The 27,814-nt window shown below is 44.4% G+C and overlaps 1 protein-coding gene across 4 annotated transcripts in view; it reads right to left on the bottom strand.

The window, feature by feature from the left end:
• CALN1 (calneuron 1) overlaps positions 1–27,814 on the bottom strand; it is a 137,051-nt gene that overhangs the window by 45,367 nt on the left and 63,870 nt on the right. For all 4 annotated transcript variants that reach the window (XM_082201309.1, XM_082201311.1, XM_082201312.1 and 1 more), the window contains one exon: positions 25,098–25,222. In XM_082201309.1, coding sequence (XP_082057435.1) covers positions 25,098–25,222 — 125 coding nt within the window. The remainder of the gene's footprint in view (positions 1–25,097; positions 25,223–27,814) is intronic.

Raw genomic sequence — 27,814 nt, 5'->3', positions numbered from 1 at the left:
GCTGCAGCTTTTGAAGGAGTCTGGCAGAACATGCTCTTCGTGACGGAGTTTAGGCTTCAAAACAGAACCTAGAGACTCGGTCCAATGTTTCTAGTAAACTAGGGACTCTGCTGGCCCAAACAAAAGCATCTCTTTTTTTCCTGATGTGTTAAGGCTGCCAAGTCTCAGGGTATGACCCAAGAGATTTCGCCTCCTTGTGCCATAGGCAAGGGATTTAACTTGTGGGTGCTCTCTGGGGAAGAATCTGGAGCCTAAAGAATGACAGAGCGAAATCCACACCAACATATAAAAGTGTAATAGAGGTGAAAATAAAATACAGTGGTACCTTGGTTCTCAAACGCCTTGGTACTCGGACAACTTGGAACCCAAACACTGCAAAACTGAAAGTAAGTGTTCTGGTTTGAGAATCTGTTTCAGAAGCCGAATGTGCTCCGTTTTGAGTGTTATGCTGTTTTTGCTATTTATTTTGCGTTTTTGTTTTTGCAGCTCTTTTTGTTTTGTTTTTTTGTGACTGTGTGGCACATGTGTGACTGCAGCACATTGTTTACTGCTTTCATTTTCTGGAACAATGATCTTGTTAGATAGTAAAATTCATGTTAAATTGCTGTTTTAGGGGTCGTTTTTAAAAGTCTGGAACGGAATAATCCATTTTGCATTACCTTCTATGGGAAAGCACACCTTGGTTTTGGAACACTTTGGTTTTGGAACGGACTTCCGGAACGGATTAAATTTGAGAACCAAGGTACCACTGTAAAATAAAATCAGGGCATTCACGAGTGCAATGATTTACCAGGGATAGGGAATTGCTCTTGGCAAGCAGAGACAATTAGGAAGGGAGGTAGCTCAGTGGTTGAACATCTGTTTGCTTGCAGCAGGTCCAAGGTTCAATCCCCAGAATTTTCAGGTAGGGCTGGGAAAGAACCCTATCTCAAATCTTGGAGAGGCACTACCAGTCAGCATAAACAGTTCAGACAGCACAGCAGTCCCCATGAAAGCATTGCACGCTCTCTGTCATTTCCACAGAATGAATTTTGTGAGGAGGCAGTAAAAGTATCACTTCACATGACCAGTTTCTCTCCAGCAGCTATAACTGTAACTATGGCTGGTGGCAAGGGTGGGGAGAGACATAAAACTGGAAGAAAACACTATGTATTATTTACAATGTTTTTCTGGGTTAGGCAGCACTGCCCATCTGTCTAACATCTTTCTTGGACTCCTCTCTCAATGCTGAGAAGCAGCAGCAAAACCAGGCTCTGAAACCTTAAGGTTGGCACTCGCCTGACAGATATTTTCCAAAGAATTTAATGAGTCCCGATTCCAAATGAAATTACTGAGAGAGAATTGCTTTTCTGCCACGCTGCTAGATACAAACTGGCTTAATCCGCACCACTCAAACTTGCGCGCAGATTGATTTTAGTGATCTACTCAGTTTTTGCCTTTCCAAATTGTTCCGGTGCAGTTCTTGGCTCAAACAAAGGAACAGGGAAATCTGTCAATTGCTGTTTCTCTGAGTTTCTCATTTTCCAAATCTTAAATTCAGTTCTCAGCATTCCCACCTGAAAATTCACCAGCATGTGAGTGTGAATTTCTCCTCACATGCTTTTTTTTTTTTAATGCATTTTTTCCTAATATGCAGAAACTGATGTGGAATGTGGAGAACTGAATTTTAGATTGGGGAAAAATGAGAAACTGAGACAAACAAAAAATGACAGGTTTGCTCATGCCTATGCTCATTTTCTGGGTGCTGATCTGTTGTCCTGTGAACACCCAGCTAAGAAGGACAACATACAGGGGTGCCAACTTGAATAAAATATTTGGGGGGGGGTAGGTAAGCCCCAGGCTGCATAATCGATTCTATGATGCAATGCAAGCACACCATTTGAATGGCAGTGCCCAGAAACTTTAGGGCCCCCCAGCTCCCTCAAATACTGTAAGAACACAGGAAGCTGCCTTATCTACACCAGCATGGTGTAGTGGTTAAGAGCGGTGGACTCGTAATCTGGTGAACCGGGTTTGCTTCCCACATGCAGCTGCTGGGTGACCTTGGGCTAGTCACACTTCTCTGAAGTCTCTCAGCCTCACTCACCTCAGAGTGTTTGTTGTGGGGGAGGAAGGGAAAGGAGATCGTTAGCAGCTTTGAGACTCCTTAAGGGAAGTGAAAGGTGGGATATCAAGTCCAAACTCCTCTTCCTCCTCCTCCTTTTCTTCTTCTTCTTCTTCTTCTTCTTCTTCTTCTTCTTCTTCTTCTTCTTTGTCTACCAAATCAGACCATTAAGTCCATCTATCTCAGTATTATGTACACGGACTGGCAGGTTTTCAGGCAGATGTCTCTCTGCCAGCCCTACCTGGAGATGTGACGGATTGGACCCGGGACCTTCTGCTTGAAAAGCAGCTGCTCTGCCACTGAGCTGCAGCCCTTCTGTGATTTCCCCCGCACCCCTGATAAGAGACACTTCCACTGTTGTACAGCAAGGAATGTATAATCGCTTGCCTGCCTTATCCTGTTTTAATTAGGAAAATAGCATGGTTGAGGACTCCAAGCACAGCACAAATTAAACCACCACCTCCACCTCCAATCCACTAAGGAACAGAAACGCTCACACTGAAACAGCAGAGTGCACATATATTTGAAAAAGATTATTCTTCCTCCTTCTAGAAACGGGAGATCAGGTAGCCTGAGTTCCATTATTTCCAATGCTCAGGCCGCTACTTATCATCCCTGAAGACAAGAGGGAGGTATCAGCAGACTTGAGAAATCACAATGGTTTGCAGAAGTATGTTTAAAACAGCCAAGTGAGTCTGAGCATGTTCACTGGTTTTGGAATGCTAGCTGTTTGTTTGGGAATAGAAAACCAGGTGGAAATGGAAGATTGTGCCTGAAATCCTGTACACAGTCACATTTTGTTGCAGCTCCCACTCGTTATCTCTGTCCTGCCCCCAACTATTATTTCTGACGTCGGTCCTGTCAACATCCAATTCACCAAGATAAGCAATCCAGTATGCATGAATATGTCCAAACCTGAAGTACTGGTCTCTTAGCAACCGGAGTACCCTTTGTATTAAAACATAGCTGAAGGGAACCAGCTGCCATTTCCTACAGCCTTACACATACCAAACCAGCAAGTACCTATTAAAAGATTGACAGCCCTGCAAACAATGATTAAACACAATTCCACTATGGACGTCATTTTGTGTTTGACTTACCAGTGCACTGAAACTGGGTACACAAGAACCCTTTACTCTGTAACAGGTGAAGAGGCAAGCATGGCTGAGTGTCAGATGAACGCATACAATCACATCAAGGTTGGGTTTGTGCAGTCTTTAACTGATGCTCACATGCGCTCTCGCAAAATGCTCTCCGGCAAAATGACACCCGGAAGGAATATTGATACAATCACACATACAATCGCGTCCTGATTGCTTTGTTTCCCTGGCAGTGTTTCATAATTAGAACATCAGTAAGAGGGAAATGGTGCAAAAAAGAATAAAAGAATAAAAGGGATTGAAAAGCATAGAAATCTCTACATCAATTTTGGAATTAATTTTGGAAATTCTTCTAGTTAAACTAGCATTCAGATTGGAATTTGAGGCAGAATGAATTCACATGTCACCTGTCTCCTTCCTCAGCTTCCTAGGACCCTCAGAACACCAAGTGACCTCAGAGATTTCTTCGTGGGACCCTTACTGCCACGGCCTGGAAATCCCCTTCTCATCACAGGACCCCATTTCTATTTTAATTTCCAAGGTGTAGGGCTTTCCTACATCCACTTGGTTTTGACCCATAAAGCCTTAAATGGCTCAGGACCATAAAACCTCAAGGACCACCTCTCCCCACATGATCCGACCTGGACCCTGTGATCATCATCTGAGGGTGGCAACAACGAGAGCGAGCCTTTTCTGTGGTGGCTGCCCACTTATGAAATGCTCACCCCAGGGTGGCTCGCTTGGCCCCTTCACTGAATATCTTTAGGCATAAAGTGAAAGCGTTCCTCTTCTCCCTTGGCTAATTAAACAATCTATGGCCTTTGAAACTGGGAGAAGGGTATTGTTTTTGTTTGTTGCTATACTATCTATATGTGTTTTTAAATTGTAAACTGCCCTGTGATCCTCGGATAAAGGGTAGTATAGAATAATAATAATAATAATAATAATAATAATAATAATAATAATAATAATAATAATAACAACAACAACAATAATAATAATGGCCTAGTAGCTCTCTTCACCTGATCATGCAATTCTACAATGTTCCCTTACTTGAGGGTCACCCCAAAGAATCAATTTATTTTAGAGCATGCTGCTGATAATGCCGAGGTTGCAGATTTGATCACCATATGGGTCAGCTGCATATTCCAGCATTGCAAGGGGTTGGATTAGATGATCCTCAGGGTCCCTTCCAAATCTACGGTTCTATGATTCTATTTCCCCTCTGGCTCTAAGTGCAGCCACCACAGTTTTACTCGTGCTGCTCCTAGGCTCTGTTCTCTTCTGCTCATCTGCTTCCTGGGACCTCACCCCCCTCAAACTCCCACATCTTGCTTTTTATGTAGCCGCTCTGGGCATTAAACCTAAACAAAGGCAAAAGCATATCATGCTTTGGCAAAGCAGCACAGAAGTGTGTTAAAGAGCCAGTGTGGTGTAGTGGTTAAGAGCGGTAGTCTCGTAATCTGGGGAACCGGGTTTGAGTCTCCGCTCCTCCACATGCAGCTGCTGGGTGACCTTGGGCCAGTCACACTTCCCTGAAGTCTCTCAGCCCCACTCACCTCACAGAGTGTTTGTTGTGGGGGAGGAAGGGAAAGGAGATTGTTAGCCGCTTTGAGACTCCTTAAAGGGAGTGAAAGGCGGGATATCAAATCCAAACTCTTCTTCTTCTTCTTCTAAAGGGCTCTGCATGGAGAGCCACTGGTACAGCAGGGGTCCCAGTTGCTCACTCCCCCCCCGGTAATTCATAGTCTAAGCATTAGGTAGATCTGCCCACACAGGTGATAAAAGTAATGGTAAAAAAACTTCATGTGCTTTGCTCAAGCAGAAGACTACAAGGCTTCCCCAAACTGGCAATTGTGAATTTTATTGATCTAATATGAAAGGGAACGTAGAACTGTTTTACTACTAGATGGTCTGGAAGTTCTTAGGAGGAGATTATGCCATTTACTCTGATTGATTGCTTTGCCAATGCTATTTATTAGTTCCATTCGCACATTATATCCAATTGCTTTAAGCTGCTTTAAATTTCATAATGTGTAACTTTGTTTCCTTTCCTGTGAATCCTATAACTCTTCGTAATTCCATTTCATACTGTTTAATAATGCCATTAGGCTTTGTTCATTAACAAACTGACTGGTTCAGTTCAGTTACAATGAGCTGTGTGCAGCTTTTGCTGGGTAAGCTTCACTCCTGGTTCTACTGAATTGCTTCTGAGCAAATCTGAACCTCAATTGGAATCCAATGGCTGCATTGGCCAGGATTTGGCATGGCATGGGCTGAAGCTGGTTGGATCTTGAGATCAACAGACATCAGGAGAACACCTGAAGACAATTCCAACACAGATACAGGCTGGGGAAGTTCTCTACTTTAAAAGGCTTGTCGGAAGAGGAAGGTCTTCAGTAGGTGCCAAAAAGACAACAGAGATGGCGCCTGTCTAATATTTAACACAAGGGAATTCCCAAGGGCAGGCGCCATCACACTGCAAGTCCCATGTTCCTCTGTTGTACAGGATGGACCACCAGATCAAGTGGTATCTGCAGTGATCAATTGGGTATGGAAGAGATGAGGTGATTTCAGGGACATGAGGGCAACAGCACTGAGATTCCCAAAAACTGAGGAAGGGCTATCGCTCAGTTGTAGAGCATGTGCTGAGCAATGGGCTCTGTGGGGTGGTGAATGCTTCCCTCTGTGAGGAACGGCTGTCAACCAGCTCCATCTGGTAATCCAGCTAAGGTGTTCTGTGTTCACAGTTTGCCGCAGCTTTCAGCTCGTCTCCCCCCACACAATGCAACAACCTTGACAACACAGTGGGAATGACCTTACTGAGATCTGCTCACATTCAGATGCAACTGCATTGCACTTCAGCAACTGGGTTGAGTTGCTGCCCTACTTCCACGAATCGCAGCCCAAACCCAGCAATTAAGCAGTTAAACAAGCAAAAAAGCAGCAGTACACAAGTCTTGTAAACAGGCTGTTAAGGGAATAATATTTTTGACTGGTGGCATCTAAAAATATCTTCAGAGAATTCAGGAACAGTACAAATGGGTTCTGTTCCAATGAGTGAATCACACCCTCTGCCACACACACAAAAAGTAGGATAGCGCTCTTATCTTCAGCTTAGAGGGGGAAGGATCAACAGTGGACTTAGAAGGCAGCCCCAGTATATGGAGCATGGCTCAAATTAGGGGCAGGGACATTAAGAAAGCCCACAACACACACACACCGCCTTCAGTCAAATAATAGCTTCTAAAACCAGCAGCTACAGGGATCACTAAAGGTACAGGCTCTGTTCAATCTCATCTGTTGGAAGCATTATGCCTCCGAATGCCAGTTCCTGGGGGGGGGGGTGTGTGTGTCAGAACTGTAGAGTTTGAAAAGACCGGAGGATGAACTCTGCTAAAGGCAGGGTGTCACAACAGCATCCTTGAAAGGTGATAGTCCAGCACTGGTTTAAAAAGCTCTGCTGTCAAACTCATGCCAACAGGAACCCTGCTGGAGGCAATATGCATCTGAATACCTGTCACTGGGAATCATGGGGGTGCCAGGAGTATTACTGTGCTCAGGTCCTGTTTGTGGGCTTCTCCTAGACATCAGGTTGGCTACTGTGAGAACAGGATGTTGAGCTAGACAGGGCTCTTTTCATGTTCTTACAGGGACTGCCCTATGTCTCGCCTTAAATCAAATCAAATTTTGTCAGCATGAGGAAACATCCATGTTCTAAGCCTCAACGACATTGGAATACACAGCACTGCTTCTCTTTCTCCGTCACAGTCTTTCAAGCTTATTTTTCCCTGCCTCCCTGAACTGCAGGTGTGCAGAGCGTGGAGTTAACAAACATTAAAATGCAATATTCAAATGAAATGAAATGAATTTGCGCAGATCTGAACAAAAATGAAACCTGAATGAATTAAAGCATATAACAGACTTTAAATTCAGAACGCAACACCCATTTTTCAAGGATTTCCTCCTCCCATCAGTACCTGTAGCCAGTGTGTGTGTTTTTCCTCTGGGGGGACGCAGGGGTACGCATACCCCTAAACATTTTGTGAATCTAAGTTTGGCCTCATTGAGGGCAGTATTTCAATATGAGTAGGAAAATGAGAGTACCCCTAAACATTTTTTTAAAGAAAAAAAGCACTGACTGTAGCTAAAAAATGTGCCTCCTTCAGACTTGTGGTCAGACTTTCCCCCATCTTTCCCCAAAATACATTCCAAGTATTGCTCTCTCAATGCATTTTATAAAGGGTGATATATTGTGATATGAACCTTCAGCATTAGGTCAACACATCAACTTATAATTAAAATTTTAATTTACACCTCAGTCATAAGGGAAGGGGAGTGGTTTCAAACATCTGCTTAAAATTTGGTTGGAGGATTTACAGCTGTTGCACTTGTTCCCATCAGCTCCACCCAACCTGATCCGTGGTGAGATGCAAGATGTAAACCAAGAATATCTGGAGGGCTACAGATCCCCAATTGCTGTCTTAAAAGAAATCCATCTGAACAGGCCACATAATATTCTTCATCACAGTGCTTGTTGTGATGGAGATGTGGAGAACAGGGGGCCAGAGTTCTTGGCCTATTTCTATGGCAGAAGGGTGCTAATGCAGCAGTTCAGTTTTCACACTTCGTTTAGAGGCATTATGAAGTTAATTGGACCACAAAGTTGAGTCTAATTGATATTTGTATTGATTTAGCAATCTCCATGTCTCAATCCTGCTTGCAAGCTACACTTAGAAATAAAAGCCCGTCATAATTAAGACAGGAGAGGTAATTAATTGATGTTTATGGCCATAGCAAAATGCCTTGCTCATTCATCTGAATTAAACCAGTGGCCAGTTCAATGCTGTGTCTGACAAATCTGACAAGGATGAACTTTGGAATGAAATTTATATCTCTATCCATTTATATCTATATGTGTCTTAGTTAAAATGTACTCAGGTATTAAATATAGCAATAAGCAATTTCCTAACATTTCCCCCCCTCTGTAACGATGCAAGATCATTTTACTTTGTGACCCTAAATTTAATCACAGTCCTCCAAACGCAGCCTAACACACACAGTGTGTGTGTTGATCTATTTCTATTAATGATCTATTTCTATTAATGTATTAAATGCCAAAACATACTGCTCAACTTTTGTTCAACTAAGAAACCTAGATGTCTAGCATGCACTGCTGTTCTCAACACTGTTGTTACCTTTCAAGAACACAAGCAAAGCCTTGCTAGCTCAGGCCAAAAACCCCTCAGGTCTAGTATTCTGATCTCATGGTGGCGACCAGATGTTCAAGAAAAACCCACAGACAGGACCAAAAGGGCAATGAATAACCCCAGGAACTGGTAATCAAAGCACATCACCTCTGACAGTGAAGGTAGGGAAAAAATAGCCTCCATCAGATCAAGCAAGGCAGGCATCAATGCTCATAACAGACATAGATTTGGGTTGGCATATTTTGAACAGCAAAAAAGAGGACGCTCTGACAACTCTCATTTTAAACACCTCTACTATATGTAGGCTATAGAAGCTGTGGTATATTGCTGAGCGGGGCAGGAGAAGAGAGGAGGAAAGCAAGTCTTCAGCCACAAGTTGAATACCAAGTAACCCGTTCTATATTGGGAAGATGTTTGCTGTTGATGCTGCAGTTGTCCATCCACGGACAACCTCAAGGCTGGATTACTGTAATGTGCTTAGTTGGTGCAGGACATTAGTTTGCTTGTGACTACTACTGCCAACATATAGGACTTTATTTACAGGATGCTCACTGGCTGCCAATTTGCTACTGAGTCAGGTTCAAGGTGTTGCTACTCACATATAAGGATATACACAGCCCAAGACCAGATTGCTCAAGATACCACTTTATTCCTTATACTGTACTTTTCCATGTATAAGGCGCCCCCATGTATAAGATAGGGATGCCATGTTTTGAAAAGCAAAAAATTGGACACTATGTCAACTCTCATTTTAAATACCCCTACTATAACCACTGAGCCTTGGGCTTGCCAATCTAAAGGTCAGTGGTTTGAACCACCCGCGACGGGGTGAGCTCCCATTACTCAGTCCCAGCTCCTGCCAACCTAGCAGTTCAAAAGCACACCAAAAAGTGCAAGTAGATAAATAGGTACCACTCTGGCAGGAAGGTAAATGGCATTTCCGTCCACTGCTCTGGTGTCAGAGTTCCAGAAGTGGCTTAGTCATGCTGGCCACATGACCCGGAAGCTCCCTTGGCCTGTAAAGCGAGATGAGCGCCACAACCCCAGAGATGTTCGCGACTGGACTTAACTGTCAGGGGTCCCTTTACCTTTACCTTGTAGGCTATAGAAGCTGTGATATATTGCTGAGCGGGGCAGGAGAAGAGAGGAGGAAAGCAAGTCTTCAGCCATGAGTTGAATACCAAGTAACCCGTTCTACATTGGGAAGATGTTTGCTGCTAATGCTGCAGTTGTCCATGCACTGACAACCTCAAGAGAAGAGGAAAGCAAGTCTTCATCCACCAGTTATGTCAATATCTCATCCAGAAAGTATAGTCAGAGACATTTTGGCAAATTTAAAAAATCCACTCAGACAGAAATTTTACCCCTGAAAAAGAGGATGTGTTCTGGAAAAAGAGGACACGTGGCAACCCTAATCGTAAACTGTATCAGCCCGTGAGGAAGGCATACAATCCTGCCCCAAAATTCATTCATACGTTTTATGCCAGAAATAAACTTGGCATGAGCTTAACTGCAGCAACTCTCTAACCCTATTAACACTGACTGAAGACCATGCAAAATTGATTTTTTAAAACGTGTTATTTAAAACGTGTAATTTGTTTAAGTTAATGCTAACTGAATCAGAAAAGGGGGGCGGGATATGAAAGCCAATTAAGGCATTGCAGTAACTTCAAGAATGTCTTGGAAGGACGTGAGGACACTGGACCAGAGGGGCGACCTCTCCCCCCAAAAAAAACCCCCCCATGGAATATGCATTTCAAGCTCTGCTGAGCCACTGGCACCTCCCTTCCCTTCTTTCATGCAGTTTATTCGAGTTCATTCTGCCCCACAGGTCTACAGTTTCATCAGCTTCCCCTCATTGTCACTCTCTTGCACTACCAGATCTAGGCAGTGGTACCTCAGGTTATATACGCTTCAGGTTACAGACTCCGCTAACCCAGAAATAGTACCTCGGGTTAAGAACTTTGCTTCTGGATGAGAACAGAAATTGCACACTGGCAGTGTGGCGGCAGCGGGAGGCCCCATTAGCTAAAGTGGTGTTTCAGGTTAAGAACGACCTCCGGAACGAATTAAGTACTTAACCCGAGGTACCACTGTATTGTCAGATACTTCCCCAATATATCTCTCACCATAGCGAGAAAGACTGTGAGCAGTTGAGCTGTGTGCCTACTCAGTTTACTGTTCTGGTGCCACTGATGGGAATTTCAAGCCCTTCTGAGGGGTCTTTCAGTCATGGTTGGTGCCCAGTGGAACTAGTAAGGTAGAAAGCAGGGAAAACAAGGGAGGTGGAGCCCAGGACAGGCACAGCCAATTAATTCCCCAAGAGCAACACTGAGACTAAGGAGGAGGAAGCTCACAGTCAGTGCCACTTCCTGAATTGGCTGTAAGTAAGAAGGTGGGTAGGGACACGGGTGGCGCTGTGGGTTAAACCACAGAGCCTAGGACTTGCCAATCAGAAGGTCGGTGGTTCGAATCCCCGCGATGGGGTAAGCTCCCATTGCTTGGTCCCTGCTCCTGCCAACCTAGCAGTTCGAAAGCACGAAGTGCAAGTGGATAAATAGGTACCGCTCTGGCAGGAAGGTCAACACGTTTCCGTGCACTGCTCTGGTTTTGCCAGAAGGGGCTCAGTCATGCTGGCCACATGACCCGGAAGCTGTACGCCGGCTCCCTCGGCCAATAAAGCAAGATGAGCGCCACAACCCTAGAGTCTTCCGCGGCTGGACCTAATGGTTAGGGGTCCCTTTACCTTTACCTAAGAAGGTGGGTAGGTTGGGGCAGTGCCCCATTCACCCTAATGAACCAGCCTCCATTGGGTTCTTTGTCTTTAATCCACTCTCTGACCACACAGCTTTTCAAATGGAAGTAAGATACATTGGGTTGCATCCAACTACGTCAGGATTGCCATATTTCAAAAAGCGAAAATCCAGACATGCAAAATCTAAAAATTCAGTTTAATGAAATTCGTCAAGATCTACACTTCCGACATGGGCTGCCATATGTCTGGGTTTTCATAGACATTTCAGTGATTTCCACCCAGATGCTGAGAACAAGGCTTTGTCCAGGAAATTCCAGATGTATGCCAACCCTAAACTAAGTCCTGCTCTGTGTAGACCCGCTGAATTTTCAACATGTCTGCTCTGATTAGGACTAGCTTGGATGCAACCTATATGCACCCTGGGGATATCAGGGGAACAAACCCCCCAGACAGAAAATGTAAACAAGCCAGATCCCCTTCCAGAGCTGCTGCCACAAAGTCAATTTTGAAAGCCTCCACCCAGTGGCGTAGCGTGGGGGGGTGTGCAGGGGGGGCCGACCGCACTGGGCGCAACACCTGGGGGTTAGGGTTAGGGGGCGCAAATCCATGGGTTAGGGGGCGTAAATTACTTGCCTTGCCCCGGGTGCTGACAACTCACGCTACGCCACTGCCTCCACCCCACAGCAGCAGTATTGTGATAAGTGAGATGCAGAAAAATAATAATGAGAGGCCTACATTAAAATTGCATGAACACTAATAAATGACTTGCATTTTTTTTAAAAAAACCAACAACAACAACCCCAAAACCTTCTGGATGACTCAGCATCAAAAACCTACCCTATGGTTCTGTGCACAGAGTCCTTTTTAGCAATACAGAGGAAAGTGTTGTCAAGTCACACTGAGTTTAATAACACAAGACTATAAAAAGAAAAGAGTTTGCTATGAGAGGTCTGCTATTGAGATCACTGTGGGACATAAAAAACACTTCCTCCTAATTATATAGGACCTTAGTCACAGGTACAGATCATAGCTTTCAGATGCATATTCAATGATGTGCTAAAATGAGAATGGGAATGCATGGTTAAGCGCTCAGATGATCCCGGCTGGGGGAGCGGGGGGGGGGGGACACAGCTTGTAAATAAAACATTTAAAAATGGCTGCATTTTGTTCCCCTCGGTGCATTATTCATTTCTGTAATCACCATTTAAGGAAACGGGGGGGGGGGGGGACTCACAAACCTATAAGAACTGCAGAGTTCTTAGACCACATTCAATGACTTGTATCTAATGCTAGTCTTGTGCAGAGTAGACCCATTGAAAATGAAGGACATGACTAGGGCTGGGCAATATCTGTTTTTCAACATCATGATATATCACCAGCTAAACACTGTGATATACCAAAATATCACAACATCTGAAATAAGGATGGAACTATGTACTGTAGAGGTGAACATCAGGGCTAGGTGATATCTGGCTTTCAACATTGCAATATATCACCAGCTAAGCATCACAATATACTGATATATCATGATGTGTGAAATCGGTATATTGTGATATACTGATATATCATGATGTGTGAAATATGTAGAGGTATGGGCTGGTTTCACAGTTTTCCCTGCAGCATGATTTTTGTGTAGCGTGCACACACACACTCACATCATGATTGGTGATATATTGCCAGGTCGAAAATAATGAAACCTATACCACGATATGGACTTCAAACTGGTTTTGGACGATATATCGATATATCACCCAGCTCTAGTGTCTAGCTGTCTACAAATCATGCAGTTTGTGGGGGAAGGGCTGTAGCACCTGTTTTACTTGCAGAAGCTTCCAGGTTCGATCCCCGACATCTCCCATTAGGGCTGAAAGAGAACCTAGACTGACACCCCATAGAGCTGCTGCCAGTCAGTGTGGCCAACATTGTGATGGATGGGCCAAGATTTAAACTCAATATAAGGCACCTTCCTACGTCCCTTATGCAATGTACATAAAACAAAGCAGGTTCACACATATAGATTTATAGTTCAACCCAAGAATCCTTCCCAAAATGATTGGTGAAGTAGAGACAGTTTAGCCTTCCCCTGGGTTGGAATTAATAAATGCAAGAAAGGGTGTTCAGGTTGCTTCAAATGCGTCATGCTCCATGTCTCTCCTAGCCAGTTTGCACTGCTGCGTAACTTGCCAGCTGGCGTCGGCAGCCAGACTCTGTAATACCATTCCTTTAGGGACAAACTTCTCATCGACTTTCCAAAAGGGAAAGCTATGAGCAGCTATGAGAAGATAAGAGATTGAATTCTTACAGATTGAATTCTTAGCTTGATCCTAGAACAAAGCACAAGGAGAGGCCCAAATTCACGTACCTGCCTTACAGTCCCTATAACCATGAAGGTACTTTTGTAAAAAAAAACCCTCACCCTTAAAAACTCTCACAAGAGAAGTAGTGACCGCCCTCATCCCTGACATTTCCTCCCTTCCTGATGTAGAATCATAGAATTGTAGAACTGTAGAGTTGGAAGGGACCTCAAAGGTCATCAAACTCCTGCAATGCAGAAATCACAACTGAAGGATACCTGACAGATGGCCACACAACCTCTCTTTAAAAATCTCCAATGAAAGAGAGTTCACCACCTTCCGAGGTAGTCCATTCCACTGTTGAACAGCTCCCACCACCAGGAAGTTCTTCCAAATGTTTTGTTGAAAAATCCTTTCTTGCCATTTGACTCTACTAGTTCAGGCCCTCCTCTCAGCTTGCTCCATCTTCCATGAAACAGTCCTAGAGATATTTGAAGGCAACTATCATATCACCTCTCAATCTTCTCTTCTCCAGATAAACAACATCCATAAGGGGGGGCTTTGACGAATGGTTGAGGGAGTTGGGTATGTTTAGCCTGGAGAAGAGAAGACTAAGAAGTATCACGATAGCCATCTTCAAATACCTGAAGGGCTTTTGCATGGAAGATGACGCAAGCTTGTTTTCTGCTGTTCCGGAAGGCCCTATACCCAGAGTAAGACAAAACAGAGCACATGTTTTCAGGACACACTGCCAGAGTGAGGAAGATTGTCATCTTGTAACCCCAGTTTGCTGACCACCAATGGTGCCCATTGGGGCTGGTGGGGCAGAAGATAGGCAGACCAACTGTAGGTGGTGGCAGAGCCAATGACAGGCAGAGCCAGCTAATTTTGTCCGATCCTCATTTCTGCTAAGTTCTACAAGGGCTTCAAAGTGTTTGTGCTTGACTGGAACAGGGGTCACAGCCTTTCTTTCATTGCCATGAGTTTAGATGGTTGCAACAGTGATTGATACCGCTGTGCTTGGCAAACTGAAGGAGATCCACAAAGGAGGAGGAAGTGTATAGGCATGACCATGTCTGTACTGGTCAGAAGTAAGAAGACAGGTAAGTGGAGGGCTGGCTGGGGATGGGCTGAAGTTGATAGGGGCAGTGTCCCAGTTGTGCTAATGAATCACCCTCCACTGTATACAATTGCAGCCTGCACTCTTTTCCTGAGCAAGCTATATTTGCCTCTGAGCTTCCACCCTTCCTGAGCAAGCTGTTTGCCTCTGAGCTTCCACACTTCCTGAGCAAGCTATATTTGCCTCTGAGCTTCCACACTTCCTGAGCAAGCTATATTTGCCCCTGAGCTTCCACACTTCCTGAGCAAGCTATTTGCCTCTGAGCTTCCACACTTCCTGAGCAAGCTATTTGCCTCTGAGCTTCCACACTCTGAGCTTCCACACTCCCTGAGTAAGCTATTTGCCTCTGAGATTCCACACTCCCCGAGCAAGCTACTTGCTTCTGAGCTTCCACACTTCCCGAGCAAGCTATATTTGCCTCTGAGCTTCCACACTTCCTGAGCAAGCTATATTTGCCTCTGAGCTTCCACACTTCCTGAGCAAGCTATTTGCCTCTGAGCTTCCATACTTCCTGAGCAAGTTTTTGCCTCTGAGCTTCCACACTCTGAGCTTCCACCTCCCGAGAAACGGCTTTGGGACCTGCTTTGTTGCAATGACAATCCAAATACTCTCACCATTAGCTTGTATAAATACCAATATTGTTAGCCCTGGCTTTGCCTTTCACTGACCCATCCTGGCCCAATGGGCTGCATGCATCATTGCAGTTTCCCAACTCACCCAAAGCCCACCTAGGAATTATGTGATTTCCCTCCCAACATATATTTATTATCCTCTCTCCTCCTTCCTTTATCCTTTCCAACAATAGCCCATTATTATAATGCCTCCTGTAGGGGTGACTCAGCAGTGATGATCCCATTCACCGTTAGATATATTTCCAATCTGTGAACAGCATTTTTAGCCATTTGCAATATTAAAAGGAGCAAAGGGGGGCATCCAAGACAAAGGAGTTAGCATAAACCTGTCTGAGGCAGTGCAAGAATTGCCAGGCGTTTAAGCTGAAGTGGTGTTCCGGCTGCCTGAATTAATTTGCTCTAACGTAGACATCATTACCCATATGGCACAGTTTTAAATAGAAACCCTTAACGCACATCGGAATCCTCCCAAGACACCTGTTATGGATGGCATGTCAGTTTCAACCTGGCAATTTACTCTTGAGTTACACAATTTAATATCAATTAAAAATCACCTTGTTGTGTGTTGATTTTTTAAGAGTTTTCTTTCAAAAGGTATGTGTTTAGGGGAAAGGCAAATCAAAATCCAAATGCTTTCACACTACTACAAATAATAAATGGCACTGCTAGAACTACTAAATTTTTGAGGGTAATTAGCTCTGGAGCTTAGTATTCCAAATGCTATCACACCATAGAGTTGTATAATGGCATTATGATATTGGCAGGGTTCCCCCCCCCTCAGTTTCCTAATGATTCCTGGCATGAAATTTTCCCTTTTCACAGCTGCCACACATTGGATTTAGGAGTCACCTCCAAAATCTAGCAGCCAGGGTAACAAACGGACAATGGGGTGTACCTATGCCAGGAAACAAAACCAATTCACCACTGCGAGCTGGCTCCAGGAGGAGGAGGAGGAGGAGGAGGAGGAAGAAGAAGAAGAAGAAGAAGAAGAAGAAGAAGAAGAAGAAGAAGAAGAAGAAGGGGAGGAGGAGGAGTTTGGACTTGATATCCTGCCTTTCACTCCCCTTAAGGAGTCTCAAAACGGCTAACAATCTCCTTTCCCTTCATTCCCCCAAAACAAACACTCTGTGAGGTGAGTGAGGCTGAGAGACTTCAGAAAAGTGTGACTAGTCCAAGGTCACCCAGCAGCTGCATGTGGAGGAGCGGGGAAGCGAACCCAGTTCACCAGATTACAAGTCCACCACTCTTAACCGCTATACCACGCTGGCTTTGCAGCATGGAGAACTTGCCCAATCTTGCCCAGGAACTTGCCCAGTCTTGTCAAGGCTTATTTTGAGTAACCTTCATAGGATTCAGTGCCGGATTTACGTATAAGCTAAACAAGCTATAGCTTATTGCCCCACTTCCTTGCCCCCCCCCAAATTCACTATTAATATACTTCTTCTTAATTGTATTTCAGTTCAACAATTACTTTGATAAAATACATGTTTTGTAATGTGCAAATGGCTTTAGATACCTATTAGGTCCATATATTACCATATAGCATATATTCAACACAAAAAACAGTGACAATTTGTTGTTGAGAAAGGACAGCTGGACATATGGGGCCCCATTACTTTCAGAAGCTTAGGTAAAGGTAAAGGGACCCCTGACTGTTAGGTCCAGTCGTGGCCGACTCTGGGGTTGCGGCGCTCATCTCGCTTTATTGGCCAAGGGAGCCGGCGTACAGCTTCCGGGTCATGTGGCCAGCATGACTAAGCCGCTTCTGGCAAACCAGAGCGGCGCACAGAAATGCCGTTTACCTTCCTGCCGGAGCGGTACCTATTTATCTACTTGCACTTTGACGTGCTTTCGAACTGCTAGGTTGGCAGATTTGACTTAAACCTCCCCCCCCACACACACACCTTTTTTGGGCCTGTGGACACATTCTGCCATAGGCAATACTAGAAAATACCAGAAAATGTGTTTGGGGGTGGCTAATCACAAAAGGATTCCTGCGGAGGACAACTCCACACACACATAATGCCCCCCAATCAATTCCTGTTGAAGGAACTCTCAATCTCCTCTTCTCTTTTCTACCAGCACAAATCCACTCCACCATTTATCTTCCCCTCTCTCCCACAGGAACATCACCCCAAAATGCACAGAAATAGATCCCGTCTCAGAATTACCTGCACTAAAACTCTCTCTTTGTTTCTCAGAATCTCTGCTGCCTCTTCTCTCTCTATGGGCTGGCTAAGGAATCAAGACACCCCCCCTCTCTGTTTACATAATCTCTCATGCCACCAGTGGGTGTTCAGGGTTCTTTCAATTATTAGCTGTGTGACATTTCCAGTTTATAGAATGATTTTTTTAAAAAAACCATATGAAACAGAACACTATCAAGTCATTAGAAGTGTGGGGCTGTGAGTGGCTGGTGTGGGTGGGTGCCATTGCAGGATTTGCATGCCATGCCCACAGCAGGTTCTGAATTTCCCAGATGCCCTGACTGGCCAAACAAACAAACATTAGCAACTTTTCATCTAACCACTGCACCACACTATTCTATTCCATAAGCCAAGCAATAAGTATTGCACATGTTAACCACTAGGTGGTGCCCTCCGCAAACAATTAAGTCCCCCACCCCCCAAAAAATATGTTTCAAAACACTGGTATCCAGTGTCTCATGTCGCAGGTAGTTGGTGCCACAGGATTTAATGGGCAATAAAAGCTTGAGTAATTTTTAAGCGCTGCTTGGAACTTCACAAAATGAATTAAGGCTTGCCTTCCCTGGCAACAATAAATAATGTACATCAGTAAGCTCTCACCAAAATTGGAGTGAGGTATACAAAATGCCCGTTTAAGAAAACGAGTGAAAATGGTCAGCACGTCCATTTTCAATATTCTTAAACTTCCTATACTTGTGGCAATTTTTATCAGAGGCATCTGAAATTTGGCATATCTGTGGATGCCATCAGTTAGAATGGATCATGCATGGCAAGTTTCAAGTTACTAGCTCAATGGTTGCCAACTTTTCATAAAATGTATATACTGCTTGACTGTAAAAGCGGTTTACAAAAAAGAATAAATCAATAAAATCATAAATAAAACAGATTTAAAACACATGTTCACAGTAGGCTTGTCTAAATGGACATGTTTTGAGTAGGTGCTAAAAACAGTACAGCGAAGAAACCTGCCTGATGTCAAAAAGCAAGGAATTCCAAAATGTGGGTGCTGCCACAGTAAAATATCAGCTTCTTACAAATGCAGAATGAATATTATTTCGTACCTCTAACAGTGTCATTTTTGCAGATCGAAGCAATGGACATATATACAGTAAAACGATCTCACAAGTAGACTGGTCCTAAGTTGTTAAGGGCTTCATATACTAACATTAAAGCGTGTTCTCCTTCATGGAGAGCATGTGTTGCGGTGGGGGCCGCCAGGACACTCCAAAGTTGGGGGCGGGCTAATTGATCGTTGGCCACTGATGCAATTGGGGCTTCCCTTGTTGTTGGGAAGAAGTTAATGTTGCCATTTGTTGATTGACAGCCAGAAACGCTAAAACTCCTTGCACGAGGCTAGGGCTTCCTCTTTTCGCCCGTGCATCGGATTGCCCGTCCCCCCCTCCCTAGAATTAGGGTTGTTCGCTTTGACCTTGCTATGCCTGTCATGGGGTCCTCTGCTCTTGGGGCAGGGGCCTGGTAGGAATTTTGTCCATCTGGCTGATTGGCTGGGGCCATTTGGTTTTTGCCTACTGCGTAGCAAATCGTCACAACTTGTAAGGTTGCGGTTAGGCTTTGGTTTATTGTTTGGTTGGTTGAGGGGCATGGATTGGCTGTGCCTGCCCCTCTAATGCTGCTGCTGCAAGGGATTCCGTTAAAGGAATCAGGGGCTAACTATTGCTTGTCCACTCTGTCAAGGGGGCTCGGGCCATAGCTATGAGCTCCTGGTTGCATTTGGGGAGGGCTGAGGGCAGATTCCCTGCTCCGTCGCTACCCCCAAGTGTATTCCCCCTTTCTAACTTTCGCATTGTGCGGAATGTCAGTCTGTCCCCCATGGTGGGGGCAGATAGTCGCAACCAATGCCTAAGCGACCACTCACATTTTTGTATTTTAATAAAGCTTTGGCCAAAATTATGCCTAAAACCTTAAACAAAAATTCTGTGTTAATGGGTTAATGGGTTAAAGGTTAAAGGTTAATGGGCCACTGTTAAAACAGGATGCTGGACTAGATGGGCATTGACCTGATGCGGCAACCTCTATGGTTGATGGGACTGTGCAGGGGTCAAAAGGGGCCTGGGCTGGTAAAGAAGTTCATGAGGTATAGTGCAAAAAAATTAATAAGGAACTAAGATTCTCATAGATAACTGGCATGGGCATGTGCAGAGTGCACCTATCTTGCCATTAGGGAACTTCTGTATCTAATACGACAATTCCACAATACAATGGTATTCTTAGACTTAAGACACAAACTCACAAACCTCCAGCCCAGTATTCACACACTTGTCAAAGCTCATCAGGTCCATCCATCTCATTAGAGAAGGTAAAAAGTATGGTTTCATTATTTACACTTGCTTTACTTCCTTATTCCCTCCTTCATGGTGCCGTGGCACTTGAGCACTAGGAAATGTTGATGATATATTGATATCCCTTGACTTTATTTTGCTTACATTCGGAAGGATTTGGGTTGAGGCCCATGGAAACTTTCTAGGCTCATCAAGGAGCCAAGGAAAGCCACCGGTTTGGGAAAAATTGACGTCAAACTCTGAGGTTTATAATAGCTGAACCTGTCCTTGGTTTGGGGTGGGTTCCTTTGCACCAGTCACCTTAGCTAAAGGGGTGCTGTTTAAATACACCCAGCTCACCACCGTGGACAATTCAGTGACCTGGTTGCAGTGTGCTGTATCTTTAAGCCAGCTTTAGATCAGACAACTCATCACCTAGATGACTGACCTTTGTCAACTGGATTGCCTGAGCGCCTTGGCTGTGCTGCAATTTGTTCCCAGGCGAGAGCGATCAGTTCTGCCCCAGTTCACTCTCAGCTGGGTCCATTTGTGCCCATGCTATACTTCTTCAGAGTGTAAGGAGGGGATCACACAAGTGAATTATTATCTTTACAAAGCAATATCCATCACGTAGAACATTGGAACGTCAGGGGGAATGGGTCTCTCTTAGGCTTCTTGCAGATGTGGCAGTTTTATAATTTTTATTAATGACATCTTGAAGCAATTTCACAATGAGAGAAAGAGAGAGAGAGCACACTGGCATATGCAAAAATCTTTCAAAACCAAACACAGATACCTACTAAGATGCAAATCTTCACTGAGGAATCTTGTTGAAATAAGAAAGCCTCCCACCAGTGGCACTGTATAGTCTTATACTCCATGAGCTTAAGGGATGTGGCAGGAGGGGGTACTAGGCAGGGGACATAGCGTGGGTTGTGCGAGCCCCGGGCACACAGATTTTGAGAGGGCACAAAGTAGGTGCTCACACGCGTCCCCAGTACAGCTGGTGTTCCTCTCCACCCACCAAGGGCCACACCAACTAGCTGGGCCCCCCCCTGTGTGGGCAGGCAGGCAGGCAGCTCAGTGTGGAACGACATTGCTCTGGTATGGGTGGGGTTGCTCTAGCAGTGGCGGCAAGGGCTAGGATGGCACCCACTTGGGCAGTGCACATGCTTTTGTGCCCACCCTGGGCACCAGTAACTGACACTACACTACTGGTACTAAGGAAGGCTGCTGAGAAAGAGTACACCACCCTTTGAACTGGACCCTAAGCTAAAGTTTCATTCGGTGAAGTTTGGTTTTGAGACTCGGCACCATTTGACATGGGAGAAGGCATTTAGAGCCCCTGCTGAGCCCTTAAGCTTATGGGCTGCTCTGCTAGCAAGAAAGATAACTCAGGTAGTTATAAATAGAACAAAACTACTGCTAAAAAGTTCAAGAGAGAGATCATCCTTCTAGTTTTTGTTTTACTTCAGCCAGTATTAAGGGGAACAAGCATGCATGCTGTTATAGAGATCTCAGAGAATCCAAATCATCTTCAACACAAATGGAACTTTCTGCCTCTCATTTTTAAGCGCCCCTAGGAAGCAAATGTTTTCAGCTTAGCTGAAAGACTGGGACATCACCAGGAAGCTATGATTGCAACAAAAACTGTGCTAGGGAAAAAAAATGTGTTGGGATTTCCCATGAGAAAACTGATTGTCTAACAGGTGAAGAAAAACAGACTATTAGCAAAAAGTTCTAGCGACATTATGCAAAAAACAAAACAAAACCCCACACATACACAGATACTTCATGCAACTCAAGCGGGGTGGGGGGTGGGGACAAGGCAGAAACCAATGTGCTGAATTCACACTCACAGTTTTTATAACACAGCTATCAGAGAGAGCATCCATTATGCCTCTTTCCACTATGGAAACTCATTCAGAAAGACACATTTCTGTTCATAACCAAGTCTACGAGTCGAGTCCATCTACAAACCCTGAACTGGGCATCAGAATGTGTCCGTGTGTGTGTGTGTGTGTGTGTGTGTGTGTGTGTGTAAAACAGGTGTCCCTTAAAGAGAACCCATTCATACCCAAAACTCTCTGTAAGATTAACCAGAATGGAGGAAGTCAGCTCTGAAGCATTGCCTTCACATCTACACACCTGCCCTGTCTGAAAGTAAAAATTAAGAAGGGACTGGTCATGCGCAGCTCTCATGTCCCACCTCACTGGATTGTTGTCTAATACTAATAAACAAATTGTGTAAAACAGGGGTGGGGAAACCTGTGGCTATCCAGATCTTGCAGAACTACAATTCCCAATAGCTACAGCTCACATGGGCAAAGGCTGGGAGGTGATGGGACCTGGAGTTCAGCATTATTTGGACAGCTGTTGTTGTTTAGTCGTTTAGTCATGTCTGACTCTTCGTGACCCCATGGACCAGAGCACGCCAGGCACTCCTGTCTTCCACTGCCTCCTGCAGTTTGGTCAAACTCATGCTGGTAGCTTCGAGAACACTGTCCAACCATCTCGTCCTCTGTCGTCCCCTTCTCCTTGTGCCCTCCATCTTTCCCAACATCAGGGTCTTTTCCAGGGCGTCTTCTCTTCTCATGAGGTGGCCAAAGTATTGGAGCCTCAGCTTCACGATCAGTCCTTCCAGTGAGCACTCAGGGCTGATTTCCTTAAGAATGGAGAGGTTGGATCTTCTTGCAGTCCATGGGACTCTGAAGAGTCTCCTCCAACATTTGGACAGCTACAAGTAAATAATGCATCTCAGGGAGGTCAAGGAGTCCTGGCTGCCTCTACTTGCGAAAATAGCATCAGAAATGTAAGCATCTCCCCCTGAGTCAGGCCAAAGGCCCATCTGCTTCAGCATCTTGTTCTCACTGTGGCTAACCAGATGCCTGTGGGAAATCAGAGAGCAGAACGTGGCGCAACAGCATTTTCCCCTCTTGTGGCTTCCAGCAACTGGTATTCAGAAGCATTGCTGCCTGAAGCTTTGGGGGTAGAGAATAGCCATTATGGCTAGTAGCCATTGAGCACCTTCTCCTCCATGCATCTGTCCAAACCTCTTTTAAAGCCATCCAAGTTGCTGGCCATCACTGCCTCCTGAGGGAACGAGTCCCATAGTTTAAATATGTGCTACTACTACTACTACTACTACTACTAATAATAATCTTTTATTTATACCCCACCCATCTGGCTGGGTTTCCCCAGCCACTCTGGGCGGCTTCCAAAAGAATATTAAAATACAATAACCTATTAAACATTAAAAGCTTCCCTAAACAGAGCTGCCTTCAGATGTCTTCTAAAAGTCTGGTAGTTGTTTTTCTCTTTGACATCTGGTGGGAGGGCATTCCACAGGGCGGGCGCCACTACCAAGAAGGCCCTCTGCCAGGTTCCCTGTAACTTGGCTTCTCGCAGTGAGGGAACCACCAGAAGGCCCTCGGCACTGGACCTCAGTGTCTGGGCAGAATGATGGGGGTGGAGACGCTCCTTCAGATATACCGGACCGACGCCATTTAGGGCTTTAATATTTTTTTTGGTAAAATTTTTTTATTGGTTTACAACACAAATATACAATTTTATCCAATTTTTAACAAACAAATTCTCTCTTTTTGGACTTCCTTCAGCTTCTCTGACAATCATCCATCTTTACCTCTTAATTACACATTCCTTCTGCCATTTAGGGCTTTAAAGGTCAGCACCAACACTTTGAATTGTGCTCGGAAACATACTGGGAGCCAATGTAGGTCTTTCAAGACCGGTGTTATTTGGTCTCGGCGGACGCTCCCAGTCATCAGTCTAGCTGCCGCATTCTGGATTAGTTGTAGTTTCTGGGTCACCTTCAAAGGTAGCCCCACATAGAGCGCATTGCAGTAGTCCAAGCGGGAGATAACTAGAGCATGCACCACTCTGGCAAGGCAGTCCGTGGGCAGGTAGGGTCTCAGCCTGCATACCAGATGTAGCTGAAAACAGCTGCCCTGGACACAGAATTGACCTGCGCCTACATGAAGAAGTCCTTGCTTTTATCTGTCCTAAACCTTCCACCATTCAGCTTCATTGGATGTCCCTGAGTTCTAGTGTTATGAGAGAGGGACAAAAACCTTTCTCTATCCACTTTCTTCATGCCATGCATAATTTCCTAAACTTCTATCATGTTGCCTCTTACTCGCCTTTTCTCAAATTCTGCAGCATTTATCTGTAAGGGAGTTGTTCCATCCCCTTGATAATTTTTTGCAGCCCTTATCTGAACCTTTTCCAACTCTACAAGATCCTTTTTGTGGTGAGGCAACCATAACTGTACACAAGTTCTCCAAATGTGGTCGTATCTGTCAGTTTGCATTTCTTAGTACAGAAAGTATTGATCAGATACGTAGAGATCTTCCCTATTCTAATTAATTCAAGAGGGTTTTGGAAGCTTCTCTGTGTGAAAGAAACAAGCAGAAGGTTTGTGATGTTTGGGTTATTCCTTCAGAGAAGCTCAGTACAACTGGTTTAAACTGGTTCTCTTATCTCTTTCTGTCAAGGTCATGCTGACTACAAAAGTAAGGCCAGAAGGATCCTGGGTTTCACTTTCTCTTTCTGCTGTGGTGTTCTGTACATATTATATACAGTATTAAGGTTTAGACTTATAATAAGTTATTGTAAGTCTAAATTAAGTCTGCTGCAATTGGATTTCTTATGGACAGTGCCAATCCTGAATGTATTGGATTTGTGACCATTATGCTCATTTGCCTTCAGTAGCAGGAAAGCTCTGCTGGATGAAATACAATTGCCTCTGGTCTATTTTTGGGAATCCTGCAATGTGTTTTATTCTGCTAACTTTACAATGGAGTCCGCTCTGAAACAATATTGAGTAGAACTCCATGACAGTACCATACTGTAATGGCATGATGATATTGGCAGCTTTCTTTTCAATTTCTTTCTTAATGATCCCTAGCATGAAATCTGCCTTTTTTTACTGCTATGGCACACTGAATTGACATCTTCTTTGAGATGTCTACTGTGACCCCAAGGATTTGCTTCTGATCTCTCACCTCCAGTTCAGACCCCATGAGTGCATATATGAAATTAAGAGAGTTGGGGTTTTTTGTTCCAACATGCATTCTCTTGCAGCTTCCCAGATTGTTGATCTGACAAAGGCCCGTGGGAGGAGTTACCTTATGCCATCTTCAATTGGACTTCAACAGATGCATGGGAAGATGGAATCAAGTTCCTGTGATCAGCGATCTCACAATTATTATTTTTTTAAAAGTGAATGTTTTAAATTTTCAGACACACTACCAAAGTAACCATTTTCTGGCCCATCCCATGCATATCTTTCAACTCATAACTTGCAAGGTCATAAGAATTTAATTTTTAAAAACGGATCGCCATGATTCACCAACTTGTTGGTGAATCATCCTTACCGTCCAACTCTTCCACTGAGATGTTGGCCAACTGCTCACTGTCACTGCCAGCTGAGAGTGACCGGTTCAGATAGTTCCCCTTGTACAACAGCCCAGCCGTGACATGGTGGAATGGCATCTTCTCCCTAATGGGAGAGAGAAGAAACTATGTGAGATCTCCTTTGATTAGTGATCCAGGCTTCTTCAGGAAACAAAGCAACAAGTAATTCTGGAATGAGTAATAAAACAAAGGGTGAATTAATTTGACTGAATAATAGAGATCTTGAAGAGATAAGGTGGTTGAACACCACTGCAATGCTTTTTATTTATGTTCTGAAATATTGTGTCCTCTCTTTCCCAAGGGGACCTCTAAGACAGCTTACGGAAATGTGAACACCAAATATTAAATATGTAACACACAGCATCAAAGATCTCCACTGCATCCGCATCAGAAATACTGCTTTACATATGGATAACTTCAAGCCATATCCTTCAACATCCCAAACTTAACTTATCCCCCAAATCTTTCCTATTTAACCAAATATGTATTGCTTGTCAAATCGTGAGCAGCATTTGATGGAAGTGGGCTTTTGTAAGGGACTGGGCAGAGGAGGAATGGTGGAGACAGCCTCCCCATCCTGACCCTTCCAGGGGGGAGGAAGAGGAGGAAGACTGTATAGATTTGCAACAGGGGTTTGAGGGAGGTCGCAGCTCAGAGACAGATGAGGGGGAAAGTTGGGAAATCACGGGAGAGCCAGAGCAACACCTTGCTGACACGTTGTCCTTCGAAAGCATTCCAGCCCTCCCTCTCCCAGAACCTGGCGAGCCTTAAAAATAGGAGAGCAAAGAGCTCAAAGACAGAGGGCACGTAGAAGCACCTGTAGAGGAGGTGATGAAAATGATGAATAAGGAAGTGGGAGAGATGGGGGGGGGATACAGATTCACTTGGGGCAACGCCATTATCCAAGAGGCTGGGTCCTATAGCCTCTCTCTGTAAAGATTGAAATAAAAAAGGACTATAAGAAACTTGTCCTTGTCTTTGTACTTTCCTGGGCAACCAGCCGGGAGCCACTGATAGCATCCTGACAGCTTTTATTGGGAGGGTGTTCCATAACTGTTGTGACATAGCCAAAACGGCACTGGCTTTTGTGCCCACCCACCTTATCAGTGACTCACAAAATGCGAGGACATAAGAACAGCCCACTGAATCAGGTCAATGGCCCAACTTGGCCCGCATCCTGTTCTCACAGGAGCCAATGAGATGTCTTTGGGAACCTGAGCAGAAGAGCACTCTGCCTGCCTGTCACTCCCAGCAACTGGTATTCAGAGGCATACAGACCCTAACATTGGAGGTGGAATATAGCCATTGTGGCTAGCAGTCATCCACAGCCTTCTTCTCCGTGATTTTGTCAAACCACTGGAGAATCACAGTACCAGTTGGGGCTGCAGAGACCAGGAACTCCCATGTCATCAGCACCACCAAAGTGACCTCTCTGGGGTGCAAGCCTGGGCAGTTTGTATAGAGGTCTTGGGTTGTCCAGACAACAAGACCCCCTCTCAGTCTCACTGATGTGCTCCAAACAAAAGCATAGCAATACATTTGGCACTAGCTTGGCTGCCACAGTTGCTGGAAAGAGGAATACAAGATGCCATCCAACTGTCTTAGACACTCCACTCTGAATTTGTTCAGGGTTTACTCCTTAGACTTTTCTTCTCTCAAAGATGTCTCACAAGGTATATTACTGCACTTAATATCTATTGCAGATGGGAACCTATTTAAATAAATCTTAAGCTTTAACCTGAAGGCTGGATTACTGCAATGTGCTCTATGAAGGGCTGCCCTTGGGTCTGGTCTGGAAGCTCCATCTGGTGCAGAACGTAGACTGCTGATGAAGGCATCTGGAGAAGTCATAGTGACACCACTCTTAACGCAGCTGCACTGCCTGCCCATCTATTACCAAGCCAGGTTCAAGGTCCTTGCATTACTTTTATAAAGCCCTAAACAAGTGAGGTCCATGGTACCTCAAGGACTACCAGAACCTTTATATTCCAGCTTCATCACTGAGATCATCTGCAGGAGTGCTGTTGGTCATCCCTTGAGCTGGCAAGGCTTTAGCATTATGAGCCCAATATTTTTGGAACACTCTGCTAATAGAGATTCAGTAAGTGCCTTCTGTTTTAACTTTTAAATAACTGCTGAAGACTTTTCTGTTCACAACTATGCAGGCAATTAAGAATACAGTAGTTAGCCAATTTCTGATTTTAACTTTTTAAATATGGTTTTGAATAGATGGTTTTGCGGACAGTTGTTGTGAACCATTCTGATATTTTCTTATTAGTGGTTTGTTTCTTTGTTTCTTTGTTTGTATGTGTGTGTACACACACATAAACTACACACACACACATATATGTATGCATAAAACATTTGATTCGAGTAGAAGTGCCCATTTATTTTCATTTACACATTATGAAAACTGCAGCAGTTTTCTTTGCTATCAGATCCTACTCCCGTTTCCTGCCACAGAGAGTTAAAGGCCACTTTGCATCCTAATCTATCAAAACTGCACTTCCAAAGCACCAACTTACTCATCAAATGTCCTATAGAAAAGAAAAATCGATGCACCTTTTGCCAAGTCTGAAATACTGGATAGCTTTTGGCTTGCTTGTTTCCCTACTGGACAGAGTGTTCCAAAATTGTCCCATCTTATCAGCAATTGTCCCATACCGAGCATGTGGAT

The sequence above is a fragment of the Podarcis vaucheri genome, assembly GCF_965113315.1.
Source record: "Podarcis vaucheri genome assembly, chromosome: 15".
Lineage (NCBI taxonomy): Eukaryota > Metazoa > Chordata > Lepidosauria > Squamata > Lacertidae > Podarcis > Podarcis vaucheri.
This window is presented reverse-complemented; position numbering and strand designations above follow the sequence as displayed.